This window comes from Artibeus jamaicensis, unplaced genomic scaffold, assembly GCF_021234435.1.
Source record: "Artibeus jamaicensis isolate MK-2021 breed Jamaican fruit bat unplaced genomic scaffold, CSHL_Jam_final contig_241, whole genome shotgun sequence".
Taxonomy (NCBI): Eukaryota; Metazoa; Chordata; class Mammalia; order Chiroptera; family Phyllostomidae; genus Artibeus; species Artibeus jamaicensis.
In genome coordinates, this window is record NW_026521509.1 from 8,593,573 (window position 1) to 8,617,161 (window position 23,589).

General features: G+C 37.5%; 1 protein-coding gene across 6 annotated transcripts in view; it reads left to right on the forward strand.

Moving 5' to 3' along the window:
- The window catches only part of ATRX (ATRX chromatin remodeler), a 200,037-nt gene that overhangs the window by 170,743 nt on the left and 5,705 nt on the right, over positions 1–23,589 (forward strand). For all 6 annotated transcript variants that reach the window (XM_037132200.2, XM_037132203.2, XM_037132202.2 and 3 more), the window contains 2 exons: positions 21,950–22,099; positions 22,938–23,063. In XM_037132200.2, the coding sequence (XP_036988095.2) occupies positions 21,950–22,099; positions 22,938–23,063 (276 nt within the window). The remainder of the gene's footprint in view (positions 1–21,949; positions 22,100–22,937; positions 23,064–23,589) is intronic.

Consider the following 23,589-nt stretch of genomic DNA (forward strand, 5'->3'; position numbering starts at 1 on the left):
CATACATTGATATTTCTCTCCCTCTCTCCTTTCCTTCCCCTCTAAAGATAAATAAATAAAATTAAAAAAAGAATACTTTCTTTCGTTTTAAATAAAGCTGGATTTTAAAATATACAATGATTTCACAGACAATACCATTGTGTGATATAACCGTTAAGATTGTATAATACAACCAGTTTAGCTCATGGCTTCTAAAGCTGTAAATTCCTCAAATTTATAGATGGCTATAAAGTTTACAAAGGTCTTTCTCATACATATTTATTATCTGAAGAAACTGAAGCTTAGACAGTTTGTGATTACCCAAGGGTACATGGCCAGTAAGTGTTAGAGCTAGAAATTAACCCAATAGTTTTCCAATTGTATTCCAAGGATCCCCAGGAGATCTGCAGAGGTGCTCCAGGGCTGCCCTGGGGCTAAGTAAACAAGGAGGGGCCAGACAGGCAGCACTGCAAGCCCTGCATGCATTTCAGTCTCACTCTTTTTTTGTTTGTTTTAAAATTTTTTAAATTTTATTTACTTATCTTTAGAGGGGAAGGGAAGGAGAAAGGGAGAGAAATATCAATGTATGGTTGCCTCTCATGCGTACCCTTCTGGTAACTGGCCTGCAACCCAGGCATGTGCCCTGACTGTGAATTGAACCGAGATCCTCTGGTTCGCAGGCCCGCACTCAATCCACTGAGCTACGCCAGCCAGGGCTAGTCTCACTCCTTTTATCCCTTTTATATCTTGGGCTGCAAGGTAAGACTTCCTTTATTTAAAGGTTTTATTTATTTATTTATTTATTTATTTATTTATTTAAGAAAGGGGAAGGGAGGGAGAGAGGGACAGAAATATCAGTGTGCAGCTTCCTCTCATGCACCCGTACTGCGGACCTGGCCCATAACCCAGGCATGAGTCCTTACTGGGAATCGAACTGGTGACCCTTTGGTTCGCAGGCCCACACTCAGTCAAGTGACTCATACCAGCCAGGGCCCTAAGATTTTGTGTAAAGAGGGCTGCTACTGCTTTTTAAAAATGTTTTGAAAACATGTAGTATATCATTGTCACAGTAACTACAACCTGTCAGGGATCTCGAAGGGAATACAATAAGGTACATAGGAGATTTACCTAAAGAAGGTGATAATCCACTTGCGGAGAGACAAGTAAAATATTAAAAAATCAAACAATAAGGCACTGAATGTTTTTGCCGTAGTATAGTATTGCCCCTTATTCATGGTTTTGCTTTCTGCAATTTCTGTTACCCACGGTCAGCTGTAGTCTGAAAATATTAAATTTCCTTAGACATCAATATCATCATGGCTCAATGATCCAGGGTCACCCAATGCAGATAATACTCCTGAAGTATTGTCAGGTCGTCAGTAGTAGCGTAGTGCTATGATGTCATAATGCCTGTGCCATTCACCTCACTTCACTTTATCACGTAGGCACTTGATCGTATCACGTCCACACAAGAAGGAGGGTAACGACAGTACAATAAGATATTTTGACAGAACCCTGGCTGGTGTGGCTCGGTGGATTGAGTTCCAGCCTGTGAACCAAAGGGTCACCAGTTCAATTCCCAGTCAGCACATATGCCTGGGTTACAGGCCAGGTCCCCAGTGGGAGCCGTGTGAGAGGCAACCACACATGGATGTTTCTGTCCCTCTCTCCTTTCCTTCCCCTCTGTCTAAAATAAATAAATAAAATCTAAAAAAGAGATATTTTGACAGATATCAACCATATTCACATGTTTTATTGCAGCAAATTATTGTAATTATTTTATTTTATTATTAGTTATTCTTGTTAATCTCTTACTATGTCTAGCTTATAAATTACACTTTATCATAGGTAGGCATGTATAGGAAAAACACAGTGTAGATTGGGTTTGATACTCTCCACAGTTTCAGCCATCCATGGGGTTCTTGAAACATCCTCCCTGTAGATAAGGAGGGACTACTATGTATGGTTAAAGGGGGAGGATGGGCATTCTGTTTTGATTGAAAAAGTCAGACAAACTGGCCCATAAAGGATGGTTAGGATTTCATTGTATTGGAATAATGAGGTGAGAAAGTAGGGTGAATAAAGTGGATAGATGAAGAGTTGAAATTAGATGGGTATGGTGGGGTCAGCTTATGGAGAGCCATTTTCGCTCTTTCTTGGAAAAGTTCGGGATGGGGAATTGACATTAGGAGGGTGTGAACTGATGCTGAAAATAGAAGTGGGTGGTTGTTTGCATTTCTATGAGACAAATGGTGAAGGCCCTTCAAGAACAGAAGCAGAGGAAAAAACACGTGACAACACAGCATAGCAAGTTTTCAGAGTCTCAAGTAGTTGAAAATAAATAATGCAGTGTAAAGAAGTAACAGTAAAGTAGCAGTGGGTATGGACAGAGGTGAAAACAAAGGCTGACCGTGGACGTTTAAGAGTTTGGACATTGTGTTATACAGGCTGTAGGATCTATTTAGTGATTTGAAGCTCAAGACCAACATTAAATTTTCATGTTAGAAAAGTCACTTTCAGTATTAGTGTGCAGAATGGATTAGAGAAAAGAAAATGGATGTTAAGATTCTTGTTAGGATGCTATTACAATTATCCACCTGAGAGAGGTCATGCAGTCCTGAAGTAAGGTGGTAGCAGTGGGGATAGAGAAGTTCCAGGCCCAGTGTAGGGACTTGACTGTTAACTTTGTTCCCTGGGCTTAAATTTAGAATATTATGTAACTGTGCCCACTACTATTTGGTTTTTATTTCCTTTAACAAGAATTTGAAAATTGGTCCTCTCTGAAAATGGGTATAAAGTAGGTTTTTTACATTCGTAGTGAGGGATTTCTTGGTATTTGAACTTGCTCTTATTAAAGACATTTCAAAGTTGTTTCCTGTTATTATGGTACCATTGCAAACACCTTCCTTTTTATACATAATTTTTAAAGATGAAAGACTGCTAAAAATGATACATTTTCATTTCCCCCTCAAATTGCTATTATCTAAATAATGATTAAATTGCATGCCTTTTTTACTTAATTCTTCTTTCTCCTTTGATAGTTCTGAAAGTGTTTATTTTCAGTGTACTTGCTATACAATTATTATATCTTTCTGCCTTATAACTTCCTGTTCAAGTCATTATTATATAATTCCTCTTCCTGTATTTCTCTTCTTGTTCACTTTCTTCTAGTTCTGCACATTCTAATTAAATGTAATATCAAGCTCAGTTTATTAACCACCTGTTTCTTGTCTTTTCACTTTTGCAGCTCTTTAAAGGCAAGAATGATACGCTTTGCTACTTTTCTTTCATACGTAGTGAATTATACAGTGCTAGCACTTTTATATGGCCTTTCTTGAAATTTAGTCACCTTTACAGTGATATTTAACTAGACTTTTTATTGTTTCTTAATGATCCATATATCATTGAAAAGTGGTGTTAGACTTAAACTTACATTTGCAAGCAGTAAAATGGAAATGAAGAGTGATTTGTCTGTCACAGCAAGTATGTGAAAACTAAAAAACTGGAGCTTTAATTCATGTCCTCAGTTCTACATACTGAGCCAACTATCTTGGCCCTATTCACCATTCCAGCCATGAATTATATGACCTTAAATCCTGCCATTGTTTTTGTTGTTGTTGTTTTTCCTTTTTTTTTTTACTGTTATTGGTGCTGCAGCTTTTCTTTTTTGGAATACAATGGTCCTCTCAGGGATGTGTCTGCTTTCACCACTCTTGTTCAATATAGTACTGTAAGTCCTAGCCACAGCAATCAGACAAGAAGATGAAATAAAAGGCATCTGAAATGGAAAGGAAGAAGTAAAACTGTCATTACTTGCAGACGATATAATATGGTATACAAGGAACCCTAAAGATTCCACATAAACAAATACTAAATCTAGTAAATGAATTTGGCAAAGTACCAGGATACAAAATAAATGTCCAGAAATCAGTTGCATTTTCACACATCACTAATTAGCTATGAGAAAGGGAAACTAAAAAAAGCACCCCATTCGTAAGTGCTTCAAAAAATATATAGGAATATATTTAACCAAGGATGTAAAAGACCTGTACATGGAATATTATAAGACACTGAAGAAGACACAAATAAGTAGAAGCCTATACTTGTGTTCATGGATAGGAAAAATTAACATCATTTAAATGTCCATACTACACAAAGCAATCTATAAAGTTACCAATTCCTATAAAGTTACCAATGACGTATTTCACAGCACAGGGACAAATATTCAAAAGTTTTATATGGAACCACAGAAGATCCCAAATAGGCACTGCAGTCTTGAGAAAGAAAAAAATTGGATGAATCACACTTCCTGGTATCAAACTATACTGCAAAACCATAGTAATAAAAACTGCATGATACTAGTATAAAAACAGACACATATCAGTGGAATAGAGAGCCCACACCTCTCTGGTTATTTAATATTTGACAAAGGAGGTAGAAGCATACAATGGGGTATCGATGGTCTATTCAATAAATAGTGTTGGGAATATTGGGACAGATAGATGCAAAAAAATGAAACTAGATCATCTTATTACAACACACACAAGAATAAACTCAAAGTGAATTAAAAATTTAAATGTTAGACTTGAAACATAAACATCTCAGAAGAAAAAATATGCAGCAAAACCTTGGACATTTCCTGTAGCAATACTTTTTCTGGTATAACTGTGCGGGCAAGAGAAACAAAGGAAAAAATAAGCAAGTGGGAACTACATCAAACTAAAAGGTTATTACATAGCAAAGGAAATCATTGTCAGAATGAAAAGTCAGCCCACTGAAGGGGAGAATATATTCACCAGTGATAAATCTGATAAGGGGTTAATATCTAAAATTTATTTTAAAAACTTGTATTACTGAACACCAAAAAGTAAAAAGGAGGGAAAGGACCTGAATAGACACTTCTTCAAAGAGGACATGGAGATGGCCAGTAGACATGTGACAAGATGGCCAGTGTTACTAATCATCAGAGGGATACAAATGAAAACCACAATGAGGTATCACCTTACACCAGTCAGAATGGCTACCATCAATAAATCAACAAACAAGTGTTGGGGAGGATGTCGATAAAAGGGAAGCTTAGTGCAGTATTGGTAGGAAGGTAGACTGGTGCAGCCAGTGTGGAAAGCAGTATGGAGTTACCTCAAAAAGTCAAAAATGAAATTGCTTTATAACTCTGCAATTCCACTTCTGGGAATATGTACAAAGAAACCCAAAACACTTATTCAAAAGAATATATGCACCTCTATGTTCACAGCAGTGTTATTAACAATAGCCAACATTTGGAAGCAGCCCAAGTGTCCACCAGTAGATGCACGGGTAGGAAAGCCATGGTGCATTTACACAATGGAATACTACTTAGCCATAAAAATGAAGGATATCTTAGCCTTTTGCAAGAGCTTGGATGGACCTGGGAACCGTTACGCTAAGTGAAATAAGCCAGTCAGAGAAAGACAAGTATGATTTCACTTACATGTGGAATCTAATGAAGAAAATAGAAACAGATTCATAGATAGAGAACAGACTGACAGCTGTCAGAAGGGAGGGGGTTTGTGGTGCTGAGTGAAAAAGGCGAAGGATTTAAGCAAAAAATAAAACACACAAACACAATACCATGGTGATTACCAGCGGAAAAGGAGGTTGGGGGGAAGGTAAAGAGGGGATAAATGGTGATGGAAGGAGACATGAGTTAGGGTGGTAAACACACAGTCATGTTCAGATGATGTTTTACAGAACTGCACAGCTGAAACTATATAATTTTATTAACCAGTGTCACCCCAATACATTCAATTAAAGATACCAGAAAGAAATACAATGGTCTTCTAGTCTTGTGATCCTATTTCTTAGCATTGGTTTTAAGGTCCCTCTCAGATCATGTCTACGAACAGTCTAAGCATGTATTTAGTTGTTTAGGGTAATAATGTTCCTCAGCTGTTTTGAAACTTCAACATGATCTAAACTTATGAATAGGTTTAACACAAGTTTATAGTGATATAAATTTGCTGAGTGATTCTTAACTGTTTTTCAAATATTAAGGTAATATCTAACCATACCTCTTAACGTTTATGTAAATTATGTTAGGGAAAGTACCTTTTCTAGTAATAAACTTATGAATTACACAGATATCACAGATGAAAATCTTGGTCAAGGTTATGCTTCATAATATGATTAAGTGGGTGTATTGCTTAAGCTCTGTACCCTTTTATTAAGAAAACAAAAGTCAGTAAAATGACATAGAAATATTTTACATTTCCTTTTTGTAACACTGTACTATGTGTCTTTTTAAACATGGACTCTATGTTGGTAATTACAGGAAGAACAAATGAAGATTTAAACTCAAGTAACCAAAATGAGGTTTTAGGTTTGCTTTCTGCCTCCGATGTTGTGTCTGCACAATTTTCTCCCTTTGTCTTTAGTCATTTACTCAAGTTTTAATACCCCAAAGCATAACTCAGCAGAGATGTTACTATTCAGTTTTATTAGCCAGCAGATGGTAGTGCAAGGTTGAACATTAGAGAGAAATATACTTCATTAAGATAATTTGGTGTGAAGTATAAAATAGCTAGTCAAGCTATTTCAGGAACTTTAATACATTTACTTTGGAGAAAAAGAGGTTTAAAAGGACCCATTTAACTGTGGGACAAGTATTAGTAACCTACAGCATAGTAACCACATGGTGGCATATGAACCCAATTTTTGTTGGTGTTGACATGTACCTCTGAGGAGCCATACTCATAATTGAAGTATGTATGAGATTGAATGTCATTGTCTCCTGCTTTTCTGTGTCTTAAAACAAATTTCTGTGTTTGTATTTGCTGGCATAAAAATAATTATATGAATAGGAATAGATCACCATAAATCATAGTAAATTCTAGAGAAGTTGTTTCACTTCTACCATTTCTGTGTAGGTAACAAAAAGTCTCCTATTCAGTGTTTGCTGGAGTGGTTGATGCCGAGCAAAAAGAGCAAATGGTTTAAGCCGTGCTACTCTCCCAAGCAGCCTACCAACCACCCTATTTTAGGGTGTAATCATAGGCAAGCCATGTAAGCTTTCCAAGCCTCACTTCCCTTAATAAGATAAGAGTGGGACCTACCTCACAGGAGAAAATCCATGTAGGGTAGGGTGGAGGGGAATGAAGGGGGGAATAGAACAACTGTAATGGCATAATCAATAAAAAATAAATTTAAAATAAATAAACATTGATGAAACAATCAAAAAAAGTAAAATAAAAGGAACGAATAAGCTTAAAAAAAAGAGAGAGAAAATCCATGTAAAGTACCGTGCCTAGCGGATAGTAAGGGTTCATATATTAGCTGTTATTTTCCTTCCATGGTTATTATTAACATTGTCATTATACTCGGTTTATTTCCCTGAAACCAGTATAGACTTAAATTTCCCAAGAGTGGTATAAGGTCCTGATCCTTAGGAGAGGATTAAGCTTGGCATCACAGATCAGTAGAAGATTAAAAATCATTTAGGGGGCAGAGGCAGTAATCTCAAGTAGGTTACAGAAGAGGGAGGTATCTGAAGCTTAAATTCTTTTAGAGATCAATTATAATCAGGAAGGAATATGATAATATTTAATTACTAGATAAGTCACTTTGAATGATGGTAGCACACATTTAACTGTCAAATATTACCCTTTCTAGCCTTTAGGGATTTTTTCCTTAAATAATATGTGCAATTATAGAAGAATTGTCTATCTTATAGCCAGTTGGTACCTCTGTAGTAATGTTTAAAAGTGAAGGAGTGCTTCTAGTGTACCTCCACAAACTACGAAATAAATACTTGTTAATAGACTGGCCATGCTTCATTTAAAGTGCTGCTCTGTATCTTATTTTGATCGTATCAAAACTAAGAAAAACTATTAAGGAGCGAAAGTCACCAAGTATTACAAGAAAAACATTTGGATTAAAGAGACCATGGCGCAAGTGATGCTCCTGAATTTCAGCCTCCTAATGCCTGGCATGTTCTTACAAATCACTGCTAATGGAAACGTCAACATATATGAGGCTTCCTTGCTGGCAGAGTTGGGGGTGGAATGCAAGATTTCATTAGGGAGCATTTGGGGTAGACTTCAGGAAATATTTCCTTAGTTTTAACTTTTATTGAATTTATTGGGGTGACATTGGTTAATAAAACTATATAGGTTTCAGATGTAAAATTCTACAACAGATCATCTGTATGTTGTACTAGGTGTTCACTACCTCAACTCAAGCCTCCTCCCATCACCATTTATCCCCACTGTACCATCTTCTACCTCCCTTACACCTTCCCTCTGGTCATCACCATACTGTTTGCATGCGTCTGAGGTTTTGGTTGTGTTTTTTCTTTGCTTAATCCCTTTGTCTTTCCACCCAGCCCTGTAATACCTTCTCCCCTCTGACAGCTCTCAGTTTGTTTTCTATGAGCCTGTTTTTATTTTGTTTGTTAGTTTATTTTGTTTATTAGATTCTACATATGAACGAGATCATATGGTATTTGTCTTTCTCTAACTGGCCTATTTCACTTATGTTAAAGCTGTCTGTGTCCATCCATGCTGTCACAAAGAGTAAGATTCCCTTCTTTGTAGCTGAGCAAAGTAGCTGTCAGTAACAGTAAGATTTCCCTCCTTTTAACAACCAAGTAGTATTCCATTGTGTACATGTACCACAGCTGCTTTATCCACTCATCCATTGATGGGCGCTTGGGCATCTTCCAAATCTTGGCTGTTGTAATCATGCAATGAGCATAGGGGTGCGTATATTTTATTTATGTTTTTAAATTTTAAAGTTGATTTCAGAGAGACAATAAGAGAGGGGGGGAAGAGAGAAAGATGGGCAGGGGAGGGAGAGAGAAAGAGAAATTAATTTGTTGCACCTCTTGATGCATTCATTGGTTGGTTCTTTCATGTGCCCTGACTGGGTATCAAACCTTGGTGGATCAGGCTGACTGACCAGCTGAGCTACCCAGTCAAGGCAGCAGTGAATACATTCTCTCAAATTAGTATTTCAGGTTTCTTCAGATATATTCCCAGAAGTAGGATTGGTGGGTCATAATGTAGTTCCATTTTTAATTTTTTGAGGAAACTCCATATTATTTTTCACTGTGGCTACACCAGTCTGCATTCCCACCAACAGTGCACTAGGGTTCCTTTTTCTCCACATCCTCGCCGGCAGTTGTTTGTTGATTTATTGATGGTAGCCGTTCTGACAGCTGTTAAATGGTATCATATTGTGGTTTTCATTTGCATTTCTCTGATTAGTGATGTTGAGCATTTTTTCATGTCTATTCATCCTTTTTATGGTTGCTGTGTATTATTTTCACGCTGTTGAGCATCCTTACAACCATTACTTTGAACTCTGGTTCTGATCACTTGCTTGCCTCCATTTCCTTTAGCTCTTTTACTGAAGATTTCTCTTGTTTTTTTTTTTTTTTTTCATTTGTGGCATGTTTGTCTCCCAGTTTTGGCTTCCTCTCTATGTTTGTTTCTATGTATTAGATAAGATCTGCTTTGACTCCCAGTCTTGGTGAGGTGGCTTTATGTTGTAGGCATCCTGTGGAGTCCAGTGGTCACCTGAGTTGAGTGCTCCGGAAATGTCCCTTGTGTGTGGGTTATGTGGGCCTTCCTGTTGTAATGCAGTCTTGATTGCTCTTGGCCCATTTGTGGGTGGAGTCAGCCCTCAGGCTGGCTGACTGTGAGGTTCAACCCAGACCACAGCATGTGCGCTACTGTGCAGATGCTGACCACACAAAGCGGAATTCGCCTCTGCGAGTTCTGGTGTATGCAGGCATCTGTCTTTGGATATGCCACCTGTGAAGCTCATTGGATCCAGCTCTGATAGTGTTTGTAACTGGCCACTCGGTGTTTTGGTTCTGTGGCCTCATTGGAGGGACTGTGGTGCAGAAAAATGTCACACACTACTTGTGACTGGCCCTGGGAAACCTGTTTGGAGCTACAAGCATTCCACAGTTTGTGGCTCCCTCTGCTGGGCTTCGGTGCCTGTGGGAAGGACCATCCTGTGCACCAGGGCTGGCTTTTACCAGTACCGGGCTCAGGTGCAGGTCAGTGAAAGTCTCAGTCACCTTGCATACTGCCTCTTTCTGCCTCTGCCTGTTAGGCTTAGTCACTGAAAGAGCTTCTGGTGGTACTGGAGTTGTAGGAGATGTGTTGTCAGTCACCAGGTCAGAGCAGGTGGCATTCTGCAGCATAATACAGATTCAGTCTCAGTGCCAGTGCTTGGTCTGAGGCCACTCAGTAAATGTCCCTGGATATACCAAGTCTATGTGCCACTTGCTGGTTTCTTGCACATTTGTTTTGGAGTGGGGTTTCAATGAATCATCAGGGCTCAACCAATAGTTTATCAGGCCCAAAGAGACCAAATTTAGTTGTGTTAAAGCCAGGGCTTTCCTCTGGTGGGGCATGTGTGGGGAAAATGATCCCTGTCTTAGAGCCACACAAGTCAGTTTGTCCCAGATTGCACCAGGAAGAGATGGAGCTCCACAGGGTCGGGCCTTCATGAGTCGGGAGGATAGGGTAGTACATCTCCTGTGACAGAGAGGTTCTAGTTAGATAACTGGGAATGTGGGGGGCTGTGGCCCCCTTCCCAGAGCCACACAACTCGGTCTGTCCCAGATTTTGTGTGGACCTTGGCAGGGCGGAGCTACTAGGAGTCGGGTGGGTGGGACTAGCAGAGCTCCCATGATGGGAACGCTCCATTCAGGTTCACGGGAAAGTCGGGGTAATGGCCCCTGCCCAGAAGCCACACAACTCAATCACTGAGAATCCCTAAGTCAGCAGGGACCTCTACATCCTGCCCAAGAAAGCTGATTCCTCAGCAGAGCGTAAGTTCTGCTGTGTTTGTGTGAGAAGGAATCTTTAGGGTGGGCTCTCACTTTCCCCAAGATGATGTAACCCGGAGGGGAATGCTTCATCCAAGGGAGGTGGCTTCTGTGGTGTGGGACAGTGACTCAGCACAGGGATTCTAATGGCTGTTCAGCTCTCTCCCCAGAGCCACAAACCCCAGATGCTCCTCACATAACTCTAGTCCACTCCACCCTCCCTCTGTTGGAGCCCAGAGTGAGTGGCTAGGGACAAAATTTTGTGCTTGGCCCTTTAGGAATGTACCTGTGTCTCTAGCAGATTCCTGTCTCTCCCCAGTGGACAGAATCCCATCTTTCATAGCCAGAAGTTACCTGGGCTCCTCTTCCAGATTCTGATGCTCTGGACTGCGGAGCCCAGCTTTCTGTTGAGACCCCAGCATCTCAGGGGTCTCAGTAGAATGAGACCCACAGCATCCCACAGCATCCCACAGCTGAGATGTCCTTCTAGAATGTAAGTTGTGGCCCCTGTGAGCTTGGCAGCCTTTTTCATGTCTCTGCCCTCCCTACCAGTCTCGATGTGGCTTCTTCTGTAAATCCTTGGTTATAAGACTTCTGTTCAGCTACATTTCAGTTAGTTATTTTCTCTAATTTAGTTGTAATTCCACTTGGGTCCTGTGAGAAGGTGAGTATAACTACTTCACCAACGTCTCTGGATGTATCTCCTTTTGAAAAATTCTGAAATTTGAAATACCAGGTCTGTTTTTAGTAAATGCTTAATAAAATGAATTAAGTGGTGGGAACTTTTTGGCTTACTAGACAAATGAAAAGATGTATCTGTTCTCTTTAGATTATGAGCTTCCTATGAGAGCAGGGAGTGTGTCAGTGCATCTTCATCACTGTATCCCTGGCACCCGGAATAATATGTAGCCATAGCAAGTATTCAGTAAAAAATGTAATATGTGAAAAATGAAATTTATGTCCTAAAATTGAAAGCCGACCATTAAGCCAATGATTTACATGCCTTTAAGTAGCCTTTTTCCTTGTGTGTAGTCCTTGGACTAATCTGCAGCTTGGTGAAAATGCTGATTCCTGACCTTATCCACGATCTACTAAATCAGGATCTGGGTGTGGGCCCTAGGAATCTATTTTGAACAAATCTCACCACTGTTGAGGGTACATGCTGTGTAGTGGCATGACTTTATAATCATTATCAGCTAAACGTTTGAATTTAACATAATAATGAACAGTAGCTAACACTGAGTGCTCTTTATGCCAGGTACTGTATTGAATCTTAATCTTCATAGCCACCTTACAAAGCCAGTGCAGTTTATTTGTATTTTATAGATGATGAAATTATGGCATGGGTAAGTGGTGGCATTTGCCTTGGATCTCTGTGCTGATATTAACACGTCATATGATTAAACCTTTGGAAGAAGTAAATTGAGGCATTCTCCTTTGATTTGGCTTCACACTTTTTTATTTCCAACTGTTTCCACTGTTGAGATAAAATTGACATATGAGTACAACATAATCATTCTACATATGTATATATTACAAAGTGATCACCACAGTTAGTCTAGTTAACATCCAGAGTAGTATCGTCTCTATGTTACATCACTGGGACTTACTCATCTTTGTTTTATTATTATTCTCACACGAGGATATACTCATGGATTTTAGAGAGAGGGGAAGGGAGGGACAGAGAAGTGGAGAAACATCGATTACTTGCCTTTCATACACGTCCTGACCAGGGACAGAACCCACAACATAGGTGTGTGCCCTGATCGGGAATCAAACCTGCAACTTTTTCGTTAATGGGATGATGCTCCAATTAACAGAGCCTCATTGGCCAGGGCCAGAACTTACTCATCTAATAACTGGAAGAAAGTACCCTTGACAAACATTTCTCCAGTTCACAGATATACCCCCAGCTCCTGATAACCACAAATCTAATCTCTATTAGTTCATCTTTTCAAGATTCCAAATATAAGTGAAAAGAGGGTGTCTTTCTCATCAGACTTACTTCACTTAGCACAATGTGTTCCAGGTCTGTCCATGTTGTTGGCTGCATAATATTTCTGTGTGTATGTGTGTAATTTTCTTTATCCATTCATCCATCATTGGACACATAGCTTATTTCCATGTCTCAGCTATTGTAAATAATGCTGTGCTAAATATGGGAGTGCAGATATCTTTTCAAGTGAATGTTTTCATTTATTTTGGGTGAATACTCAGAAGTGGGTCTATCCTTAATTTTTTTGAGGACCCTTCATACTGTTTTTCCATTGTGGGTGCACTGGTTTACATTCCCATGAACAGTGCACTAGGGTTCCATTTTCTTCACATCCTCACACTTTCTTCTTAATATTGTGGGTTCATGGAAAGGCATTTTTAATGTTATTAAAGTATGTAATGTTGGAGACTATAGATTTCATCATCTAGTCCCTGCAAAATTTTAAGATGGCGTAGCTGATCCCAGCCCTCCTTAATGATCTTCGATGCTGAACTTACTGTCCTTCAGCTCAGAGTCAGTATAGCATAGTGGTTAAAAGCAGGGGCCTTTAGGCAAGGCCATCTGTGTTTGAATATTGACCTAATTCAAATTATTTGACTTCTCTGTGCCTCGGTTTTTTTGATGTATAATTCTGAAAAATTGATGTCTCTTCTTCTAAAAGGTCACCCTCCTTATTTTTATCTCCTTTTGAAACTGTTATTACTGCATGCCTGCCCTTCTGCTTTTAGCTTCCACATCTTTTAGCTACTCTTTTGCATTTCCTACCTGTTTATCCTCTCCTCTCCTGCCATCTTCTGGAAGAGTGCATTGGTCTGAACTCCTAGCTCATTAAGTTATTCTTTGGCTGTACCTCTACCATTTATACTATACATTGAGTTATTTACTTCAGTGATTATGTTTATCTCTAATATTTTATTTTGACTCATTTTAGATCATTTTTTGTTTTATATTAAAAATGACTTCCCTTATTTCCTTGAGTATACATGTCATGCTTATTTTGAAGTTTTGGTACTGTATCTTTTTCAATACCTCTGCTTCAGATTGCATGTGGTGCCAGTTTGTTGTCACCGCAGGGATGTGTGTGTGTGTCAGTAAGTTCCTAGAATTCATGTGTTTTCTTTCTATAGTTTGTGCAGGTTGGTTGTGGGGGAGGGAGCCAGCAGCCCATGCTGATTCATGGTCTTAGAAATCACATCAGTACTATGAGCCTAACAGTAGTATGTCCTTCTTCAAGTTCTTATGAAAATTAAATTAGATATTCCCTGTGAGTGTAAGATTTCATTAGGGAGGGTTTACAATTAATTTTAATTGATGTAAATGTAAATAGCCATGTGTAGCTACTGGCTCTTGTGTTAATGCAGACCTAGAGCCTTACTTGGTTTAAATCCTAGTTTTAACACTTACTAGTCCTATATCCTTGAGCAAATCATCTTTTTGAATCTTGGTCTCCTAGGCTATAAAATGGGCCTAGGAAGGATCTGCTTCACAGAATTACTGTGGAAATTAAATGATATTCATGAAGTGCTTAGCACAGTGCCTGGTTTACCAATGACCTTTGCATTGTTAAATCAAATGCTCGATTCTTAGACCTGACCCTATTCATCGACCAGTAACATCTGACAGAATTGAATCACTCTCTTTACCAAAATACTTTCTTCTCTCGTTCAGCTAACTGGGACAACTCTACTGGTGTTATATGCCACTTTCTCTTCCTGCCAGTACCTTTTCCAAAGGTTTAAAGCAGCCCTGGCTGGTGTGGCTCGGTAGATTGAGTGCCAGGCTGTGAATCAGAAGGTTGATGGTTCGATTCCTGGTCAGGACACATGCCTGGGTTGTGGGCCAGGTCCCCAGCTGGAGGCATGCAAGAGGCAGACTGTTGGTGTATCTCTCACACATAGATGTTTCTCATCCTGTCTTTCTCCCTCTCCTCCCCCTCTGTCTAAAAATAAGTAAGTAAAATCTTTAAAAAAATAAAAGAACCTTAACAAACAGACACAAAAACCAGTGTAGTGTGTACCTTGAGTGGATCATGATTTGAACAAAGCACATATCGAAGACACTTTGCAGACGACTGGTATAATCTGGATATGGCTGTGGTATTCGATGATGTTAGAGAATTAAGTTGTACTTGTATAAGAAATATCTTTATATTTCAGAGATTATACTGAAATATATACAAGTGAAATAAAGAAGGCAGAGGTGGCAAAGTGTTAACAGTTAATAAGTCTAGGTGATAAGTATGTGAGCATCCATTCTACTTTTCTGATTTGATGATTTTCACAGTAGAAAAGTTTCAGTTAACCATACTTTCTAAAAAATGTTTGGCAGTAAGGGAGACAGACAACACTAGCGTCCATGTGGCAGAATTCCAACATAGGCCAGTCTCAAAGACAGGTCAGTACCCTTTTTACCCCTAGTTAACTCTATGCTTTAACATATCAGTTTCTTTAAGCTGGGATCTCAATCCAAGTCACCTCTCTATAGATTTTTCTAAAGCTCAATTGCATAACTGCATGTTAACACATGGAATATCTAATTTAATTTTCACATGGAAAATGCCTTATTATGCCCATTTTACAGGCTAAAAGATCAAGAGTCAGAGAGATGCCTTGCTCAAGGACATAGGCTACTAAGTGTTAGAACTAGGATTTAAACCCAGTAAGGCTCTAGGTCTGCACTTTCTAATGCAAGAGCCAGTTGCTACATGTGGCTAGCTACATTTAAATTAATTAATATTATAGTTCTTCAGTCACACTAATCACATTTTCAAGTGCTCATTAGTCACTAGCTACCATACTGAACTGTGCAGACACAGCACCCTGCTGTCATTACCCAGAGTTCCATTGGATAGCAGTACTCTAGAGCCTGTGATCTCAGCCACTACACATAAAGCCTCTCAGTTTTCACAGGTGTAAATCAATCAGTCTATCTATCTATCATCTATCTATCTGTCTATTTTTTCATTTAAATTAAATCCTGCCCTTAAACTTTCCTCTGAAATTCAGAAGGCCAACACAGGTCTTTTTACAAAATCATTTGATTTCAGCAAAATTATATCAGTTTTTATATTTTAAGCAGTGTTTTGATTAAATTGTTGTAGAGAGAAACCCAGGAAGCAAGGCTGTATGTGCTTTCACTTTTTCCAGCTTTATTTAGGGGAGTTCAGAAGGACATAACTAACACATATGAATGATGAGTGGTCCTGATATAATTCAGGTACTTGGGGCCACAATATCTGTATATTAATATCCTCCTACAGTGCGTTGCTCAGTTGGTTAGGGTGGCTTATGCAAATATGTTGTGTAACATTTCCAGAAATAGGAGTGGTGGAAAATTGAAGCTGACATACTTTTAGGGGAATTAAGTAGGAGCATGTCTCACTTTTGTCTCTTCATTTACTGATGTTTCCATGCCCATGCTTTTTATATCAAATTTAATAGTTTGGCCCTAAGGGAATATAAAGTGTGAGAGAAATTTAGATAATATACAAATCACTAGATGGCCTTATTTGTTAAATTTTTTACCACTTTATCTTTTCACGTTTTCTTTAAGATGTAATTTGGACTGCGAAATAGCTGCATTCATGCCTATTTTGTATATCTTCCACTTCCTGTTTATAGCACACTTATAGTTGAGTTAGAGGATATAGCAGTGTTTATGGAAATGTAGAGATAACATGAACTGAAAATTGAATTCCAGTCCAAACTCTGCTTGAAAAGCTGTAACCTCTTGAAAGTTACACTCATTTAAAATCTAGACCAACACTCTACTTCACAATGATTGGTATGTGGCATGTGTTGTAATAATGGATAATTAATTTTTAAAGGTTAAATGCTAAATATAGTATGTACTTCTTTAAATGTTAAATTGAATGCAAAACATTCCTATCAAAGGAGACTCTGACTTTTACCCTTCACCAAAGTCATTCCTGCCTTTTCTTTCCTTGGAAGTGATAAGTTCTATACTTGTCACTATCTTATTCATATCTACAGTTTGGGAATCTGGATATATTTTTAAATGCTCTTTGGCAAAGGTTATGTGCTCTTGACCTGAAAATCTGATGTGAGCTGCTATGTGAACTTCATTCAGTAGCTCTCCGGTTACCTATCAAATATGTTGCAGTTTTTTCCAGTGCAGTTGGGGAAGAAACAGGCTTCAAATTTGAAAGTAGAAACTTTTTTCAGCAGTAATATTAAGTTGTTTTTTTTTTAACTAAGAATCTAGACTTATTTAGGTAATAAAAGGAATTCTTCATAGCTTTTTGAGTGGGTCTTATGGCACTAAAGTATTCTACTGACATTTTATTTCCAGATATTATAAAACTGAAATTCAAAGTGATGGCAAGCAAAATATTTTGAAACATGGCAAACCCCCACCCCCACCCCCAGGCAAAGCCTTGATTGTTTTTTAAAAATTTTATTTTCAAGGTTGAATTTCAGAATTAATCAGATGGGAATTTTTGTCAGCTTGCCAAATACTTTAAACTTCTACATAAATTAACTTCAACTTTTAATTTATCATTAACTTTGTTTTATTAATTGAACTAGTCATTTTTAAAGCTTAAACTAATTTACGTTGTTAGCTAGAATATAGCCCATGCTTTTCCCAGCTTGTAAGCCTTCTCACTTATTTAAGGGAAAAATAAAGTTTAGACAAAGAAAAGTAAAGGTACACATTTGGATGTAATTTAAACCTCATTTTGATGACTGTTGGCCTAGTGATTATAGATTCTGTTCCAGTATTGTTTTCAATAATAGTGTTACTATAGCAACTAATATAAATGCATGCTTCAAGGGGAAAAAAACAAAAAAAAAACCCTCTCCACCGATTGTGTTGTATATTGGGATGAAATTTTTCTTTATTAACTTTTGTAACTTTCCCTAGACTTTGCAAAGCTGTTTTTCCCAAAGAAATATTTGGAGGATCCTGTTACAAATACGTTTTTCCCTCTTAATCACATCATCTGTTTCTTGTATTGACAGTATGCTGCAATTAATTTAAAAGGGAAAAAATGTAGAAAGAGTTTGTTTCAGAAATCCTGTATCTTCTCTTTCTTATTTGTGCTTCACGCAGTACTCCAGAGGAAAGAACACTTTCTGCTCTTCTGCTCTGAACTGTGTAAATGAATTGTGTTTCTGTAAAAGTCCGTTGCCGCCCTGGCTGGTGTAGCTCAGTGGATTGAGCACGGGCCTGCGAACCAAACAATCGCGGTTCGATTCCCAGTCAGGGCACATGCCTGGGTTGCAGACCAGTTCCTTGCAGACCAATTCCCAGCAGGGGACGCATGAGAGGCAACCATACATTGATGTTTCTCTCCCTCTCTCCTTCCCTTCCTCTCTAAAGATAAATAAATAAAATCTTTAAAAAAAAAAACGTCCGTTGCCTTACATGTAATGTCTTGCCTTTGTTAAAATGAAGATTGTGGTAAAACATACTTGTTCAAGTCCTTGAGTTTTATCGACATAATTATTGTATGAACAAGTGGTTGAAATATATTAAAATTTATCCATTACCTGTTTCATTGCAGATTTGGTAATTTATAAAAGTGACTTAAATGTCTTAATAAACCCTTAGGAGAAAAATAAATAGATGATAAAGTATATCTACGTAATACCTTGCGGCTCTTAAAAATGCTGGTTGTATTTCAGGTAAAATGATGTCAATAGAAAGATATTAAGGCAGAAAAGATTTCAGAACTGTAAAGTACAATCCCATTTTTTTTGTAAAAGTGTGTAAGTATAAATGTGTAGAGGAATATACAGATGTCGCTAGTAGTTATCTCTAGACTTTATAATAATAGAATAGTAGCATTGTTTTCATTAATTTTAAAAAATTTTCTTTGAAAAGAAGTATGTCACAGCCAGTAGGAGCAGTATGAATTGTTTTTTTTTTTAAGTTTCATGTTATGAGGGCAGTAATGTTTAAGGAAAGGGTCCAAAATTTTTTAGTGATCAAAATGAAGTCACGTGTACTTTTCTTCTGACCTTTTGGCATTTTAAGTGATGTTGGTCAGAATGAAAGATATTATATGGGCAGAAGCTGAATCTCTATTGTAATCCGACCTTAAGACAAGATACATCTTAAAACTGGAATTGGGGAGAAGTCATTAAAAGCTTTTAGAAATGGGATTTCCTAAGATGAAAAATGTCCCAAAAATGAAAATGGTAAAATAGTTCATGTCAGGTTTAGGCTGTGCCTGAACTGGCATGTTCAGAAGTTTGTGTCTGAGATTGTGTTAATTTCAGTTTTTATATTTTCTTCAATTAAAAGTTAGCATATGCTTCTTTTTTAAAAATTCAAGAAGTACAGAAGTGTTAAAAGTGGAGGAAAAAAGACCTACTTTGGTTTCTCCCTCTCCCAGAATCCTCCAGGGCATTATCTTTTCTGTCTAAGAGAATGGGTCTAGGAAATGGAAGAACCTCAAGAAAACTGTCATTCTTCATAGTGTGATTGAATGACAGTGATCTTCATAGAATGATCACGGAATAGGAGTCAGGCAATTTAGCTTCTAGTCTCAGCTACTCCTTAGCTGTGTGGTTAGAAAAAAGTTACTTTGCCTTTCTGAACATCAGTTTCTACCATTTCCAAGATGATAGGTTTGGACTTGAAGATGATAGGATGCTAATGACTGACTTGATAAAGCTCCCTAATATCTCAGACATTTTTTTTACTTTTTCTTTTTTTTAATCCTCACCCAAGGATGTATTTATTGATTTTTAGAAAGAGAGGAAGGGGGAGAGAAAAAGAAACATTGATCGGTTGTCTCCTGTATGCGCCCCGACCAGGGATCGACCCACGACCTAGGTATGTGCCCTGACCGGGAATCAAACCCGCAACCTTTTGGTATACAGGACAATGCTCCAACCAACTGAGCCACCTGGCCAGGGCTCTCAGATACTTTTTAAAAGAGTATATATGAGTTATTTTTGCTATTCTCAGTCATTCTGTTACACAGGTGATCAGAGAGTATTTCATATTTCACTTATAGTCATAGGTAGACTAAGTTATTTTCCAGTGTTACGGAGAGAATCAGTAGCATAGCCAAAAATAAATTCAGTTCCTAGCCCACAGTTCTCTTGGTCTTTCCTTCAGGTTGCTTTCTTAGAGAAATGAAGTGATTTTTAACTATATTTAAAAACATCACATTGCCAGACAGAAGTAAAATTAGGGACTATATCCATAGAGCATTTGCACCTTGAATTTATTTGGCATTTTGTAGAACAGCTGAATTTTCTAATTGTATTTGGCATGATCACTTGCTAAAAGTATTAGTGTTATCTGGTTTTATCATATACCTCTTTCTGGGGTTATGCTTGGGGAGTGTGCATAGGAGATACATGTCTGCAAAAGCATTATTTTGAACAGGATTTAATTCAGAATGGCCTGTCTACACACCTGCTTGGTCGGTAACTCTGAACTTTGGAGATCTATCTAGTGATCATAAACCTGCTCTGTATGCTGTGGGCCAGAGAAGTCAGCTTTGATGGCAGATTTCTACACTGGTACAGGAGAGAAAAGTTTTAATTAACATTTCAAAAGAACTGTACCTGTTAGCATCTATGTGCCCCACCAGTAGACTTTCTTGAATGCTCTCATTTGTATGGTCTTGAAATATTTTCTGTTTTCAACAAAAGAAATAACATATGCATGTCAAAATGAACTATATAATCTCAATTAACAGCAGTATCCATTAAGAAAATCAGTCATTTTCTTTCATGACATTATGAAGTGATTACTTCAGGTGTTTTTTTATTGGGATAGCAAGATAAAAAGTTGTTTATGTGATTTCATATATCAGAATATTTGGAGTTAGTGTTTGCTATTGCATATGATTTAAATTTTTCATCTGCAGTTATTTAACAGACATTTGAGTTCCTACCATGTGTTGGACCCTGTACTCTTAAGTATGGTTAAAGATATCAGCAAAAGTTCTTTATAAGTGTGGGATTTTTCTATGCCAAAACTTATGGGGGCATTAAGAATTACTGACAAAACACTTCCTGGGAATTATTGGCCTTCAAATGTAAGATGATGGTAATAGTGGACGCTAAATGTGTATATATACACATATATGTGTGATTATATATATGCACATGTACATATATATAAACTTCCAAAATAAAAAGCTGGCAACCTCCCAAAAAAAGAATTACTTGATATAAATTGAATTTAAATTTCATGTGCTGTATACCTCCCTGTACTTTCTTTTGACCAATAATTATTTATGTTCCTTCACTAAGTTCACACTTAATTTAGAGAGCATGTTCTAAGGAACCTTGCTGTTCGAAGCTGTGGAAAATCATTTTGTGAAGTGAATTAATTTGCCTTTTATATATTCAGGTTTTCATCTGTGATTTCTTAATCAAAAAGACTTGCAAACATTTTAATTTTTATAAGCAAGTAACATGTCTGCCATTCACTTTAATCCCCTTTTCTCAATCTCTTTGTATGCGTCTCTCTGTCTTAATTACACAGAGCAGGAGTTTGGTGTTCTTAACTGAATATATAAATGATCCCAATTTTTGAGCTTTTCTTTTTTTAACTTTAAAAGACTCACGTAAGACACCATGACTTTGAAAAAAGACATTGCGATAATAAACTGATGAACAATATCAGTTTAAATTGGGCCATGGGTCCTTACAAATGTAATTAATATTTGACTTCCCTACAATTGAAATATAAACACTAAATGTTTCAGTTAAACTGTCTTGTAACTATTTAAATTTGGTTTTTGTTAGTATAGTGGTTGGTAGCTAAAATGATTGTGAAAATAAATGTGTTAAGCATTTATAAACAGGAGTAGCCATGATTTGTAGCATAAGCATCCAATGTAGTTTCTGATTTAAGAAGACTTATGTTAACATTTATTATCAACGTAGAACAAAACAAAAAATATGTATAAAAATAGAAAGAAGTTGGAGAAAATACTTTGAAAGCTGAAAAGTAGTAATCAAAAAGTTAATCCATAAAATATGCTATGTAAACGTGCACTTCTTACATAAGAGGCTGGTGTTGCATGTTTAGCAACTGTTTTCTAGGTAATTTATCATATATGTCAGAAATAGGTGTAACAGCCAGTTTCTAGTCTTAACAGTAGGCCAAATATGATCCAGAGGGAGGAAATAATTCTGTGTTATTTCAACCCTTCTAAACAGGACACCATACTTGCAGAACTTCTTCAAATACATAAAGAACACATTGTAGGATATCATGAACATGATTCTCTTTTGGACCACAAAGAAGAAGAAGAGTTGACTGAAGAAGAAAGAAAAGCAGCCTGGGCAGAGTATGAAGCAGAGAAGAAGGTAGTTTATTTGCAATGCTTTTTGGTTTGGTTTGGATGTTAGTCATTTGACAGGCGAGTGAGGAAGAAAACGATTACCTTTAGAACAGGAGAATCTTCCAGAAGAGTCCCCAGGTGTGAGAGTCTGTTTATAGGCTTTGGCTACCTTTGGTGATAGAGTGGGAAGAGAGGAGGGAAGAAAATATTCTCCACATAAAGAGTAGCAACCCCACTTCTGCTTAGCACTTGTTGAATTGAGAGATTAGTGGAAAGGTATATATTTAGCATCACTTAACTCCCATCAACACCCTCACTGTAGTAACAGACACACAGGAGCTTAGAGTTAGCGGAGGTAGGAGAGTAAATGTTTTAGCATGTGGGCCATGAAATCTAAATTTTGACCTACTCTATCAGAACACAGTATTTCACTATTGGACATTAATGTCCATCTCCAGCAGAAACTTCATTTAAAATAGTTCCATGTCTATTTCAGACACCAACTCACTTTAGCAAAACTGTGCCTGAGCATGGGAAACCTTATCCTAATACATGAATCCTTTTTAAACTCCTACCTCATTGTACCGAACTTCTTTAATGTTAATGTGATGTTAGGAGTCTCATCAGAATTATGAGTTGCCCCATTCTGTGGGAATTATCAAAAAAGAGTATACCTTTAGGGGTTAAAGCTTTCTGTGTAATAAGATCTTGGTTTCAGGTGAAAAGGGTGTTTTGTTTGTGTGTGGAAGAGTGTTAATAATTTCCTAGATCTGAGAATATGGATTCTTTTCCAAACCAGTAGGTGATGTAGAATTTCAAGTTTTAAATCACAATGTGGAAAGTGCATAATTTTTTGTTTTTAGGGACTGACCATGCGTTTCAACATACCAACTGGGACCAATTTACCCCCTGTCACTTTCAACTCTCAAACTCCTTATATTCCTTTCAATTTGGGAGCCCTGTCAGCAATGAGTAATCAACAGCTGGAGGTAAGTTGTGAAGTACAAAAGTAGTTTAACTTGAATTAAAGGCAATTTCAAGTGCCCTGTTGTTGAGGGTTCCCTATGCAGGAATATCACATTCTCGAAAAGATTACCTGTGAATAGACCAAGAATATTTTCTTTTATTTGTTGACCTTTTTGAACCAGCACAGTGTAGTACAATGTGGTTTGTTCAGAGCACAAGGGAATCAGGCCTTCAATTAATGTAGTTTGAATTCTTTTAGTTAAGGAACAGTAGGGCAGCTGACTGGGTAGGGAAATAGCACTTTGTCCAGTTATAAGATATTTTGAATAAACAGATTACTTGCTTAATGTTTGAAAGCAGAATAAATGCACACCTCGATTTACATTCTAATTCCATGTAGATGCAGCACTAAGTATATGTTAATGCCCAGTATTATGAAATAATTGATTTCAAACAAGAATCAATTATGAAGTAAATGAGAAAGATTAGGTTTTATTGTTCCAATAATTTAATAACTTAATTGAATCTGTGGTCTCCTTTTTAAACTGT